The 15463-nt window shown below is 39.1% G+C and overlaps 1 protein-coding gene across 2 annotated transcripts in view; it reads left to right on the top strand.

Moving 5' to 3' along the window:
* The first annotated feature begins 1293 nt into the window (after positions 1-1293).
* The window catches only part of SLC7A11 (solute carrier family 7 member 11), an 85406-nt gene continuing 71236 nt past the window's right edge, over positions 1294-15463 (top strand). For both annotated transcript variants that reach the window (XR_010841211.1, XM_059066238.2), the window contains exons 1-3: positions 1294-1901; positions 5879-6005; positions 10438-10553. Coding sequence is in view for 1 of the 2 variants with exons in the window: in XM_059066238.2 (XP_058922221.1) it covers positions 1625-1901; positions 5879-6005; positions 10438-10553 (520 nt within the window). In the remaining variant the exon portion in view is untranslated. The remainder of the gene's footprint in view (positions 1902-5878; positions 6006-10437; positions 10554-15463) is intronic.

Below are 15463 nucleotides of genomic sequence, written 5' to 3'. Positions count from 1 at the left end.
ACCACCTATGACCACAGCCAAAAGTGATACCTAGGATTTCTTTTCTTTCAGTATTTGTTTTATGGACACTTGGTTAAGAAAGTTAATAGGGTTTTAAAATGTTTGCCTTTCTTACTGTTTCAAACTAAACATTAAAAAATTTTTTTATTGGAGTATAGTTGATTTACAATGTTGTGTTAGTTTCAGGTGTACAGCAAAGTGAATCAGTTATACCTATACATATATCCACTCTTTTAATATTCTTTTCCCATAAGGCCATTACAGAGTATTGAGTAGAGTTCCCTGTGCTATACAGTAGGTCCTTATTAGCAAGCTAAGCATTTTAATCTTAGCTTGTATTTCTAATTCATTCTAAGTTTATAATCATAATATAACAATAGTTGCTCTACTTTAGAAAAAATTCCTGCATAATCTTAACACGTTCCTCAATTTTATTCTGTGTATCCCTTCTCAAGCCTTTGTTATATGCATGTTTTTATATCATTTGTAAATTTTGCTTAATTTTGAAATTAGATTTTTGTGTGTGTGTGATTTGTTGGAACCACATGCAAATGAAGAGTATATCTTTTACTTAGTTTAGGAGATCACCTAGCACTTACCAGAATCAGAAAATGACTTTCCTGGAGTGACTAATTTTTGAAGTACTCACACTCTGATGGCAATTTGAAGTACTGGTGTTATTACGGGTAGTAAGAAATAATTTTTATCTTTTACTGTTAAGTAAAACTCAACAGTTGTTATGTGCATGACAGCAGCTATACAGAATCATTCTAGGTTTGTAAATATTAGATTTGACCGTGTTGCTAGGAAACCCCCCCAAAAAAGAAATTTAAATAAGCAGGAAGCATCCTGAAATCTAAATTTTGTTGTCATAAACAATGCAGCTTTGAGTTCTGTTCTGTGATCAGAAGGTTGGTATAAAGCATTTTACTTGTACGTTAAAGAAAAGAAACTCCTTTCAACACAGTGATCATTTCCTGTTTCATTTTTCATTTTCTTTTCGAGTGAAGAGCTTTTGTCCCTCACTAGGAGTTGCTTGAAATCTCTGGGAAGGTCTGTTCCGAATTTACTACTTCTGGATTGGTTAAGATCTCTGTTAAGAGTGTGCTTTGTTCTCTGAAAGCTTTGGTCAGTTGAGCAACTTGCAGCTCGTGGTTAAAAAAAAAAAAAAAAGGAAAAAAGAGCTGAGTAATGCTGGAGCCTTCGCATATGGCTGATGCAAACCTGGAGAATTTGCATCATCACAGAGCTGGAGTAAGTTGGTGTGACAGGCAGGAGCTTAAATACCAGCCCACGAGGAAGTTGAGCTGGGCTGTAATGATAGAGCGGCAGCCGCAGCCTCAGCAGCAGAGGTAACCCGGGAGGTGGAGGAACCAGAACACCATGAACGGACGCACAGGTGTTCCTGGGAGTAATTAGATTGCGGAAGGCGAAAATACACCTTAGAGTTTTCACCTGGGAGCACACTAGCTCCGAGAAGGAATCTGAAGGCAAAGAGGAAGAGATCCCATCGGTCAGTCACCCCGAGAGACACCAAAGTTGAAAGTTTGGAGGTTTTATTCTTATAATTTTTTTTTTTTTTTTTCTTGTGCTCTGTTTCCTTTTTTCCCTGCGGGTCACTACCATGGTCAGAAAGGCTGTGGCATCCACCATCGCCAATGGGGGCTACCTGCAGGGCAGTGTTAACGCGACGCTGTCTTCCCTGGGCGGCAAGGAGCCACCTGGGCCGGAGAAAGTTGTGCTGAAGAGGAAAATCAGCCTGTTAAGAGGGGTCTCCATCATCATCGGCACCATCATCGGAGCAGGAATCTTCATCTCTCCGAAGGGCGTGCTCCAGAACACGGGCAGCGTGGGCTTGTCCCTGGTTGTGTGGACGGCCTGCGGGGTCCTGTCGCTGTTTGGTGAGTGTTGTTGCTTCTCTGGGGGTGTGTCTGCGGGGCTGGGAGCCGTGCTCTCTGGGAGGACAGAGGGTGATTTCTAAGGAGGGGATGAATGGCCAAGGCTCCCCCAGATTTTCTGATCTCGGGGGGAGATATGCAAACTCTCCACGCACGCTCTCCACTGTGGGCAGAATTCCTGAATTCCCTGACATTGCGACCTGTAGGCTGTGCTCGCTTTTCCTGACTAAGGTAGATTATTTTCTGATTTTTTTTTCCCCGTGGCAACGAACGTCAAGGCTGGCTTTGGTGACCCAGTAAAATACAGGCAAGCTTTCTGTACCAGGCATCTGTGCTCAGGTACGTGTGTTTGGGGCATCTTGGCAGCTGGCGCACTGAATGAAACACCTGTGAAGTGAAAACCCGGTGTGGCCTGTTTAGACACAGAACTGAGTGTTCAGCAGAAGTTTTACTGACTTTCTGTTGGCAAAACAAAGGGGTGGCAGTGTTCTCCTTTTTAATTTTTTAACTTCATGCGCTTGTCAGTTCCCAGGATTCTTTCAAAAGTCCTTATTGTGGAAAGAAGTGTGATGGCATATAATTCAATTCCTTTTGTAAGTGAGAATATGGCAGCGGTCTGAGCATATTTCACATTTTTTTTCAACTTTTCATCTCTCCCCAGTACCCATAAGCCTTTGCAATATAAATTGTAAAATTGGAATTGGGTGTTAGTTTGCTGTGTTTGCCCAGCTCTGGTTTCTTCATTTCTAGTTCACTTGGTCTTCAGAGACACAGGTCATTGGTCCACCTGTCTGCTGGGTTAGTCTAAACAGAACTGGTAGAAGAAGTATGATTATTAATTTTTCTTCAAAATCTAGATCTCTTTTACTGACATGATAATTAATAGTATAGAGGTAATGAATGTCCCCTCATGAGGTGGGCACATTACTAGAAAGCTACCTGGGTTAGTTGTGAAGGTGACAAAAACTGGTGAATGGTCAAGAAAATTAAATTTTATTTATGTTATGGGAAAAATGCCTAAGACATATTTGCTCTTCTCTGGCAAACAGTGTATTCTGATTTCAAAAGATACTGTTCTCGAAAGGTACGAACTCTTTGTCCAAACTCTAGGACCAAGTACTAACTCTTGGTCCTACACGGACCAATCCATTTATTCTTAAGGCCTTGCAGTGTTTTCCGCGTTGGTTTGAGCATTCATCTAGAGAACTCAAACTTCCGTTATTAGGAAGAAGGTATTTTATTTTTTATTTTATTTTATTTTATTTTTTTAACATCTTTATTGGAGTATAATTGTTTTACAATAGTGTGTTAGTTTTTCCTTTACAATAAACTGAATCAGTTATACATATACATATGTTCCCATATCTCTTCCCTCAGGAAGAAGGTATTTTAAATGAAACTTGTTAAAACAAAAGCTGTATAGAAAGATCTCCAGAGGACCTATTTGGGGGTTATTCTAGCTTACAGAGAGTTCGTGGTATTCATATGGTGTGGCATGTATGTTTATAGATGAACAGAGAGAAACTTAACTGCTGACCTTTCTAAATGACTGTGCCTCCTCAGTCTTTAATCTTCTCCAGCACATGGCATATTCAGAACGAATCAGTGTCTGATAGGAGAAGCCGTAACCAGTTTCCTGGATTTTGCATACTGTGTCCATGCAGCTCCCACTACGTGATTCCATTCTCGTACACAATAGAAGGTGATTCAGATATAATAAAATGTATGGCTCTGAGCATTAACTAGTTAAAGTGATGAAAGGGATGTTACCCTGTACTAAGAAAGTATGCTTCTGCATAAGTATATCATCTCAAGAAGTTCAGGAAAAAAATAAAAAAGCTAAAGGGACTACCTAAGTTTATACTTGAGTCGGTATTCTGTGATTCTTAACTGCAGGGAGTGTGCTCCTGTTCTAACCTACTTAATCTATATGTGCATTGCATTTGTCACTTAAGTTACCAGGAACTTTTGATAGGAGTGCCTTCTTAACAGAAAGCAAAGCAGAATATAAGGAAAAAAATCCTTTGTCTTAGAACTCTAGAACTCCGGAACTAAGGGTAAAGAATCTGTATATTGGATTTACAGGTTTTTTTTTAAAGCCGGGGTCAGTACATGGATTCTTACAACCTATTTTGAACTTTTTTCATCTGGGTAAAATGGTTATGGAGCTTGAGACCTTGAAATGACATTTTCATTTCTCCAGAACTCAATTTAAACCTGGGGCAACTACCCTGGAGTTTCAGCAAAGCATACAAAGGTCTAGGTATTGATTCTTGGGGGATGAATTCTGAGGTACTTAAGACACTTTCCAATAACATTTTATATTGGCTGCTTCTTTGGACAGCCTACCAACATGGTGATTGGTTTCCAACAGAGAGTGAACTGCAACTAGTTCCAATTAGTTATAAATAGACAGGCTATATCAGTGATCCCCAAGTATCAATCTGTAGACTAGTTACTTTAAAATTAACCTGTGTGAATTTTAAAATAATAGATTTTCTTCGGTGCCTGTATTGGACAGTCTGACGAGAGTAGGTCTGGGGTACAGCCTTAGCGTTTGTTTTTTGTCTGTTTTTAAATAAAAAATTCTCCCCAGGTGACTCTGAAACAGTACTAGGTTCAGGAATACAATAAGTGATACAGGAATACAATAACTGACGCTAAGATTTTGCTGAATATCCAAATTACATTCACGTTGGACACTTCTACCTGAAGCTTTACTGATCAGTAATAAGTTCCCACACTTTGAGTCCCCAGGCAGAAATTATGTCTTACATTTGAGTACAGCAGTGTGGATAGAACTTTTCACATAATGTCAAAATAGATTTTTCATTTTCTTGGAAATTAAATGCTCGCATTAGTAGGTATAGCTGTATTTCATGAGGTGCTTTCTGCGTGTCAGGTCCAGCGCTGTCCTTGGCACCCATTTTATATTTAAACACACAAACTCCTTGTGATGTGAGAATTCAGATCTTTATTTTACAGAGGATGAAACTGAGGTTTAGGGAGATTATATAACTTGCTCATCTCTATGTGAAGTTTATTGCTAAATGTTAAAATTTGGTCTATAGTTCATTTTACCTAACGTATGTAAATATGTCATAGCACCTCTTTTCTAAAAGTATGTGTCATTTCAGCCATACAGAGTGTGTACTTTGAAGACATGCAAGAAAAACTTTCCTAAAAACAAAATATCTGTGTCAAAATTCATCTCTTGTTGACAAACAAAACATATCCTACTAATTAAATGAAGCCTTCCAAAGCCTTGAGTCCATATTTCTCTGGAGAACAGATGAATCTTATTTATTTTGACATGCCACAGAAATATCATTTTTTAAAAGGATTCTCAATAGAATGAGGTCAATTTGTGATAATTCCTTGTCTTGATGTGAAGTTCTTTGAAAGATGGGTTAGTAATATTGGCATCTATCTACTCTTTTTCTCTCGTCAGGTTTCAGATTCAAAATTCTTAATAATATGATATTGTTTTAGAAGTTTGTCCTTACTATTTCAAGTAAAATTACATTGTTTGAATAGAATGAACTAGATCTCAAATGTGAGGAAGTTACAAGAGGAATCTGGAGGTTCTTAGGAACTCGGTGACTGTTATTAATTTTGAAAAAGGATGTCATTCAGATCAAAGGATGGGGTTTCCCTGGTGGCGCAGTGGTTGAGAATCCGCCTGCCGAGGCAGGGGACACGGGTTTGTGCCCCGGTCCGGGAAGATCCCACGTGCCGCGGAGCGGCTGGGCCCGTGAGCCGTGGCCACTGAGCCTGCGCGTCCGGAGCCTGTGCTCCGCAACAGAGGAGAGGCCACAACAGTGAGAGGCCCACGTACCACAAAAAAAAAGCAACAAAAAAAACCAGGTCAAAGGATGTAGTAACATCTCACACAACAGAAACATTGTTGTATCCATTCTACTGCTGGATGACTTGGTAATATTTTAACGTTTCACCTTTTTATTATAAATATTTCACAGGAGCCTTATCCTATGCTGAACTGGGTACAACTATAAAGAAATCTGGTGGTCATTACACATACATTCTGGAAGTCTTTGGCCCATTACCAGCTTTTGTGCGAGTCTGGGTAGAACTGCTCATTATACGGTAAGAGCCTACGTACAAAAGAATTAAGGAAAAATAAACCTATTCATTATACCATTTTTAAGTCACCTTGATTATTTTTAAGTAGTTAGATATATACATGTCATGTGATTATGTGGTAAACATGTCTACTTCAGGACATAAAATCTGTGATGGAATACCTTTCTCAATGAACATGTCTAATGCAATTTTGCCACTGGCGGTAGTTTGCCAACCCTGCCAAACTTTTAAAGCATCTGCTTTTTGTTAATATTCAGTTATTCTCCATGACATTTTCAGGGCAGATGCTGACTTGAAAAGGATATGAAGCATCAAAATCTACGTTGATAAATCAGACCTTTTGTTTGATTGTGAATCATAATTAGACAAAATTAAATGTTATGTTATAGGAACTGGTGTTTTTCTCCTTGTAGATCACACCATTAAGCCATCTTAGTTTACTCAGTTTTCATGACTAGGAAACTTCTGTTCCTAACAATTTAGTATGTCACCAAGTTTTTTTTTTTTTGGGGGGGGGTGCTGCATTGGGTCTTCATTGCTGCGCGCGGGCTTTCTCTAGTTGTGGCGAGCAGGGGCTACTCATCATTGCCGTGCGCGGGCTCCTCATTGTGGTGGCTTTTCATTGTGGAGCACAAGCTCTAGGTACGCGGTCTTCAGTAGTTGTGGCACGCGGGCTCAGTAGTTGTGGCTTGCGGGCTCTAGGGCGCAGGCTCAGTAGTTATGGAGCCTGGGCTTAGATGCTCCACGGCATGTAGGATCTTCCTGGACCAGGGCTTGGATCCATGTGCCCTGCATTGGCAGGCGGATTCTTAACCACTGTACCACCAGGGAAGCCCGTTACCAAGTTTTATACTCTATACAAGAACAAAACTTCACTTGTCACAGATGACTCATGTCCTCATCTTAAATCAGTGAACTACAGTTGCGAAAAGCTTTTTTGCGTTTATTTTTGTAAGAATACGTTCCTCTTCCTGATTGTCCTGGTTTAAAATCAAACCAAATAATGCTAAGTCACTCTGAACAGCAAATTTCCTCCACCTTTGTGGGAAACTTATGATGTCACCTGAGAAGTTTAAAAGTATCCTGAAGGCAAATGGCATCCATGAAACTACTAGCACATTCTGATTGCAGAGTTTAACATAAATTAGTAGAGAAACTTGCTCTTACTGTAAACTTATCAAACTTACACAGCTGAGAGCTCCTGTGAGCTTTTATCCTGTCATGTGGGGCTAAGTGGCAAATGCAGAGCTAATAAGTATTGACTTAACACTAATCTTGGTTTTTATAGTTCTAGGAGTCTCCTTTTTATCAAAACGCTTAGAGTAGTATTTACTTCTTTGTTAAATCTGTTCTCATTTTAGACAATTCTGCATTATTTAAAATTTGTTATAATGAAATAATGATAAAGAGGTATTTTTGTTCCTTTTCTAAACTCTGGGATTTGCCCGCGATGTGCCTTCCACTCTTTTCTGATAATCTTAATATTACTCTTCACGGTTCAACTTAAATTCTATCATTTCCACAGTTAATTTCCTGTTCACCCTGGATTATAGTATGTCTTTCCTCTCTTTAATTCTTCTGAAAAAAATGCAGTCTCTTCTTCTCATTTGACATTGAACGTGATGTCATATAACCTTACTTAATATTTTAGGAATCCGTGCTCTGTTTCCCTGTTAAAACTGCAAGCATTTCAAGCATATTAAGACCAGGTCTCACACTTTTTGTAACCCTTATACTACTTACTTCAGTGCCCTGATTATCAGATATTAAATTCTTTTTGAACAAGTAACTGAAAGATTAAGGTTATAATATTTTGAATACAACATACTCAGCATTCAGATGACTACACTACTTATTTAGAGTGCTGGCCTGTCAGGACAGTAGGCTTTGGGAGCCTGATACAGCTGGACTTGAGTCCTGCTTTAGTCGTGTATTGGCTGATTGTATTGGCAGTATGGTAAGCATGATGATTCCATTTGCAGTAGTAGCACCGATACAGCGCTTATGCGTTCACTTATTCATTGCACGCACTGCTGCTGAATGGTGAATGGCAAGTTAGAGAGACCTGAAGCGGAGTGAGCCATGATTCCTACTCTCAAGCAGCTCATAATCAAATGTTACTTTAATCACAGGAGAGCGACTTCGTGGGGTGTGTGTGTCTGTCTGTGTGTTTACGGAAGAAATTACGTAGATATATTCTAGAAGCTTTTTTATTTTATTTTTTTATTATTATTTTATTTTTTTGTGGTACGTGGGCCTCACTGCTGTGGCCTCTCCCGTTGCGGAGCACAGGCTCCGGACGCGCAGGCTCAGCGGCCACGGCTCACGGGCCCGGCAGCTCCGCGGCATGTGGGATCTTCCCGGACCAGGGCACGAACCCGCGTCCCCTGCATCGGCAGGCGGACTCACAACCACTGCGCCACCAGGGAAGCCCTAGAAGCTTTTTTAATGGGTTCATATTTCTTTGTAATAATGGACTCACATTACTCAACTGGTTTCTCAGATAGGCAGAGTAATGAATGGCTTGAGGGGTGACAAGATACCTGGGTACGTTAACATTTCTCTTCCATTGAAAACACCCATGGTACCTAAATACTTACTATTAAAATTGTACATCAGATTAAGTCACTCTTGTCCGAATTAGTCTGTAAAAACAAATCTTAAGGGAGAAAAATCACACATCAGGGGTCGTTTGATTGAATTCACACATTCACTATATATTCAATATTCATTGGGTTTCTACTGTATGACAGCTACTGTACTATACAATGAGTATGAAATAATGATTAAGATGGACACAGCCTTGTACTCATGGATCTCAGGGTCAAATGAGGGAAATCGTTATGAATCAAGACATCACATAAGAGAATATAAAGTTACTACTGTGATACACACTGTGAAAGAGAAGCCATGAGGTTCTGGGAGATCTAACCCAATCAGAGGACTGGAGAAGCTTCCTTGGCAAAAGACTGAAGTAAGACCTGAGGTATAAGAAACCATTTGTGAGTTGCAGGGACCTCACGCAAAGGGTATTCATATCCTTGTGTGGGAGGAAGCACACTGAAGAGGAAGGAAAAGCTTAGAGCAGATATAGCCTTGAGTTGAAGAGTTTTTGCATATCCTGAGCATGTTTTGAAAGCACTAAGATGTCATGATCACATTTTAATTTATACATCAAAAATTTATAAATGAAGGCAACCGAGAAAAATAAGCTTGTTGGGGTGAGGAGGAGGTTCTCTTGGAAAAGAAAATCAAGAAATCTGTCGTGCTAGTACTGGCAGGTCAAGGTTGGAACATGTAATGGTGGTTGGTTTTCTGACAATTAGGAGTTGGACATGGGTGTTGTATAACCATGAAAAGGAAGATAAGCTGAAAAGGGAGACAGGCAGGACAAAGTAGATAATATCATGGACTTGCCTGTGCATCTAACAAATACGCGTTCATATATAGATATATTTAAACTGAAAAGGCACCTGTAATTTTTGCATAGAAATAGTTGAAAAATTAAGATAGAATGGTTTGTTACCTATTTCATTATATACCTGAAGTTATTGCATTTTATTATTTCATGCATGTTTTCTCCATTTGTAAAATTACAAGAGTACTTTTATTTTTCAATGTATACTTTGCATCTAAATATTTCTGTGGAATTAAGAATAATCACTTGGCTGTTCAAGTTTTGGTCTGTACGGAAAACCAAGACTAATACGGTATCAAGCACAGAAGCATATATTTGCAATGAACACTTCTTAGTACTAATTTTTTTAAGGTGAGTTTTGTGTTCTTTTTCTGACCATGCCCCAACCCATTAGACCTGCACTGTTAATGCCTTCGTACTGTGCTGGAGTTTAATTGTTGACTTACTGAGAAAGAAGATTGCTTCTTGTGAGGCCCACCTCTGTCAGGATCTCAAGTAATAAACTAAATTTTTAAGAAAAAGTCAAATATGGGAAGGCAAGGGCAAAACTGACAGTACCCAGCCTTGTACCCAAGGAGATGTGATGTTTAAAAAGTAGCCACCAGGTAAGCCCTAGTGGCGCAGTGGTTGAGAATCCACCTGCCGATGCAGGGGACACGGGTTCGTGCCCCGGTCCGGGAGGATCCCACGTGCCGCGGAGTGGCTGGGCCCGTGAGCCATGGTCGCTGAGCCTGCGCGTCCGGAGCCTGTGCTCCGCAACGGGAGAGGCCCCGCAACGGTGAGAAGCCCGCGTACAGCAAAAATAAAAAGTAGCCACCAAAGTTGTAGACGATATTTCGTTTGGAATATCTATGACAACCTAATCAAATATGGAGTTCTGAAAATCACAGACTTCCCTATTTAATATGTTCCATATGCTGAATAATAGCACCTCAATGTAGAAAAAGTTTAGTGAAGATGCTATTTTTTTTTTTTTTCTGTAGTTAACCTAAATACGTTTGTTTGTTTGTTTTCTAGCCCTGCAGCCACTGCTGTGATATCTCTGGCCTTTGGACGGTACATTCTGGAACCATTTTTCATTCAGTGTGAAATTCCTGAACTTGCAGTCAAGCTCATTACAGCTGTGGGCATAAGTGAGTATCATAGGTGTAAATACGAAAAAGAAAAAAAAAAAAATCCCTACAAAAGTGATTGGAGACAAAGTTGCCTGAGACCCTTTGCGTGGTGGGACTGCTCCCCACATAGCGTTCTTCTTGCTTACAGTTCATTGCCAAGTTTGTGTTGGAAAACAAAGAAAAGAATAAGGAGTTGGGGTGATGCCTGATATGACATTACATGCCCGTTTTGCACTGGGGCAGTAGCTGTGACGGCTAAGCTTTTAAAATAGGCAAACAAAACCACTTCGTTAGTAAAATAGTAACTGGATTGTACATAAAAAGAGACTTTTACAAATGAAAACCCAATTTTTAAATGGATTCTGTATTGGAAAATATCCTTCCTCACCGATAACGTGTTGAATTATAACGCACTTAGCCTCATGGAATGGTGTTTGTGTGTAGTGTTGATGGATTTTCTAGTGTTAGCAGCTGTCACTCTCAGTGTTAAGATTTTAGCTGTCCATTGATGGTCACAAGAGTCTTCTTTCAGTATTTGATTATTCGTGGTCTTTCTCAATTAGGAGTCTTCTTTATTGTCTCTAAATTAGGAAGTTGTTCATTTTCACCGATGGGCACAGAGATTAGAACTTTTTTTTTTTAAGGCAATTAAAAAAGAGGAACATGGCCAACATGATATAAGTGATATGAAGCCCAATATGATTCTAACTTCCTGTTATAGGAGTCGACATTCCAAACTCTTAAATATGATGGGAGATGATCACTTACATGTAGATACTAACTGAATCACTGTTTTCAGAATCAATATGATCCCACTTGATTAAGTTTGACCTCCTTGGAGATAGAGAGCTCCCCAGGAATAATTGAACTGCATACCCATGAAAGAATTTGTAGTTATACACGGCTGAAGTATGTCAGTAGAGCAACGGAGAGAGAGATGAACGTTTGACAGTAGAGGGGTGCGTGGTTAGTTAGCAGGAAAAAGAGTTAGGAATTGCACATAAAATATCTCTAGCGCTGGGTACCTGTATTTATGAACTAAAGTAGGTTCATCCTGGATTCTCCCCCTTAATTCATGGAACATACACAGATAATTGTTCCATGAAATCTTTGAGGGGAGACAAAGAAAAATACTCAAATTAGACATTTCTGAGTTCTGGAAAGGTAATGGTGTTCTTGATTCATCTTGCCCTTGATACATACTACCGATGTGAGAGTTGGGGACACATCACTTCGACTTTCTGCACCTCAGTGTTCTTACCTTTAAATCGTGCCGAGCCTCATCAGGTGTCTCGTGAAGATTAAATGATAGTAAAAGAGACAATGTGTATAAAGTGTTTTGGAGAATGCCAGACATTTTTTAAGAATGAAGTTACAAATGGTAGCTCTTTATGCTCTTGGAAAACATCTCATCAAATTCCATGAGACCAGGGGCTTACTCACTGCTGTGTTTCCAGCCCTTCCCATAGCACCTAGCATGTGCTCAGTAAATATTTACCGACAACGTATTTTTATGAGAAGACGTCTAAGAATTTTCCTCTAGTAGAGAAGCCAATGGAATGCCTGCGTGTTAAGCTTGGAGGATTACACATCTTCAGGTCTCTCAGGCAGCAGGAAGATGGAGGTGAATAGTTTGCTCCGATCTAACACCATGAATTGTTGAATTTTTGAATTTTTGAACCATCTTAGCATAGTGGTGATAACTCAGGCTCTGGAGGCAAACTACCTGGAATTGAAAGTTAGTGTCATAATTTCTTAGTTATGTGATTTAGGGCTAAATAGTAAACCTCTTTAAGCATCGTTTTTATTTATTGGTAAAATACCTGTGAAAAGATCATTTATCTTGAATGGCTGTGGAAGGATGAAGTTAGTGACATTTTTAAGACTTAGCAGAGTGCCTTAACCAACCACTTGAGAAATGAGAGTGGGGTGGTAGGGGGGCATTACTAAATACTAATTCACCCCTTCCCCTTTTAAAAGTACTCTACTTCGTTTCTGTCAAATTAATAAAACTGAAGAGTTGTTGCTTACCCAAATCTTGTCCATTCTGGTAAACGTATCAGGCACATGGAAGTTGAATGGGGAAATCTTACATATTCACATTTGTCTTCTCTCCTCTAGCCCAGTACTGACATTTCTCCCTTTAACTTTTATGGAACTCCATGAATTTTCACTCTCCTTGTAGCTTCAGTAAACATTGAAGTATGTTCAATATTTGAAATGATATTTAGTTTTTTGGTTCTGCTCTCCTGAAACTAGACCCTGTTTAAGTATACACTCGAATGGCAGAATATTATAATAAAAATACTTTCCTTAAAATGTGGGATCTAGTCTCAGATGCATCCCTAACAACCTCTCTCTCTGTCTCAATTTTCATACTAGTTTAGTTTACGTAGGTGAGTAAAGAACCCTACCTTCTTCCCATAACCTGTTGGAATAACTGGGGGAAAGCAAACAAAGTAACACTAATGATTGCGATGGGAGAGAAAGAAATAGCCATTTCTACAAATGCAGTACTGTACTTTCTTTTCTAAAACTGTACTTTCCTGGCATCATTAAATTACATGAAAGAAACTCTAGGCCCAGTTCTGTGCTAGCTTCTCAAACATTGTACATGGAGTGGCTCTTTATAAATCTGTAATTGGACTATCCCTACTCCTTTTCTACTGTAACTAGATACCATGACAAGCAATTCTTAGGTAAATACATGTCGTATTGAAATATACAAGGACTGCAGAACAGCAACCATACCCTTCAAGAGGATGAGAAATAAAATGTGGAATCAAAGTGTCCTGAAATCCCAGCCAAGATAAACATGAACCTTAGCAGAGAGGAGGAGTCACCGGGAGTTTGGAAGAACTAGGTATATTAGTGAGATCATATGTGTCTTTTGAGCTACTTCCTCATTGTTACCTGAGAATGACTGGTAAAAGTGTGGACTCTGGGGTCAGCTTACTTGGCTTCAGTCCTATCTTTACACCTTACCTTTGTGAACACGCGCGAGTTAAGTAACATCTGGATTCTCAGCTGCTCATCAGAAAAATAACACCAGTATGGTAACCATGTCATAGAGATAGGATTAAATAACATTATCCACGTAAGGTCCTTGCACGATGTGTGTCACATAATGATAGTATATATTTATTTAAGGCTTACCATTTTTATTCCCAATAGTGAGATCCTAGATATAGTCTCTCTGCTTTATAAAGGTTGTTTATTGCTAAAAACCTATCTGAAATTAATGTATCCAGGAAACGAATGCAAACAAAGAGATAGAGGTGACCCAGGCAGCTGCTACAAAGAACAGTGGAACAGTTCACTTTAGCTCACCATGTCGCATCCATAAGTGTCCATATATTTTACCAGTTTAGCACAGAGCAGTCAGAAGCCAGAAGCCAGCGAGAACCTGAACCTGGGAGATAATGCAATATATCCAGGCTCAGTAATCGCACTCTGCAAAACAAAAGACAGACTTGAATTATGGAAGTGCAGAAAGAAATACTTGCCACTCCTTAAATCATGGTACCAGTTTTTAACACTCCTCGTTGCTGCATTTCAGTTCTTAGGAAACAGCATCATTAATAAATGAATAAAAACTATATGTCCCTCTGTTTTCATTTTGGTAACATTTAAGGTAAGCAATAATAATAAGCCCAAATTGATACAAGTAATTCTTAAGGCATGAAATTAGCAATCATTATTCAAAGGAAGTAAAGCTAGGCTGAAAGCTTGCTCAGATTTCTTTGATGATTACAGTGTGAATAGATAGTGTGTAAAAAAACCAAAGTATTGTAGATGTTGTTTCAGAAGCCCCGAAAACTTGCCTTTAGTGAATCCCAAATCCCTTTTCAGTGTTGTTGGATAAGCAATATACGTAGACTTAAATTTCTCTGTAAAGACACATGATGAAACAGCAGTTCTAGCCACTTGAGGCCCTTCACAGAGCCTCTGTACTGGCTACCTTGTTACTTGTTAAGCTGTATCCCTTCAGGGTCATGGAGGTACATCTCAGCTGGAATTTGGCTTCCGGAATAATGAGGGCAATGTCTGGATGCTCAGATAAAGCAGGGTTTTGAGAAACCTTTGAGAGAAATCAGGCTTAACCAGAATTTTTATTTCAGCTGCCTGAGAGGAAAGCAAGGTGAGATTATCCATTCATAATATTTGTTTGATTTTGTCTTCCATTTTTCTAAGAAAACTTTACAAAATATAAAATTCCCAAAACTCATCTTTTTCCATTTCAATAGGCATTGAATGTAATGCCTACGCTCTTTATGAACGTAACAAACCTTCTTTCCTCTTCCCAAATAAATAGGAGAATGCCTCTCTCTTTTCCCTCCCCCTCCCTCCCTCCCTCCCTTTCTTCTTTTTCTTCCTTCCTGTCCTCCCTCCCTCTATTCCTTTTGCTCCTTCCTCGTTTTTCTCCCCTCCTCTCCTTACAACAGCTCTTTTCTATTGTGGAGTACTCTCAAAAATAGTGTTTGGGGTTTTAGGAGCTCTAGTTAGAAAGAAAACAGTGATCTTTTGTTGTTGGTGGGAACATGCACCCAATTATTTTCAGATCAGTGCTGCATCTCCTTAACTAAAAAAATAATCCCTTTCTTATCATGACTCATTTATCACAGAGTAATTTACATAGAAAAAGGAAAAGAATCACTGGATGATGAAGATGAGCACAGAGTTGCATTAAATTATTTTCACTATATGAGTGCTTTGTGTAGGGGAGAGAAAAGTAATTATTTTTTATCTTTTCACTGATAAAATAATGCACTTGGAGATTAACAATAGACCTATTTCTTCATGTTTCCAGCTTCAAACATAGATAAAATATTTCTCTTAGCTTCCCATGTAGCTTATTCAGGGCTCCAGCCTTTCTAATCATTCTCATCATTATTCCTTTGAAACATTTCTTCATTGGTAACCTCCTA

The sequence above is a fragment of the Kogia breviceps genome, chromosome 6 (assembly GCF_026419965.1).
Source record: "Kogia breviceps isolate mKogBre1 chromosome 6, mKogBre1 haplotype 1, whole genome shotgun sequence".
Classification (NCBI taxonomy): Eukaryota; Metazoa; Chordata; class Mammalia; order Artiodactyla; family Physeteridae; genus Kogia; species Kogia breviceps.
Note: the sequence above shows the minus strand (reverse complement) of the source record. Positions and strands in the feature narration are given on the sequence as shown.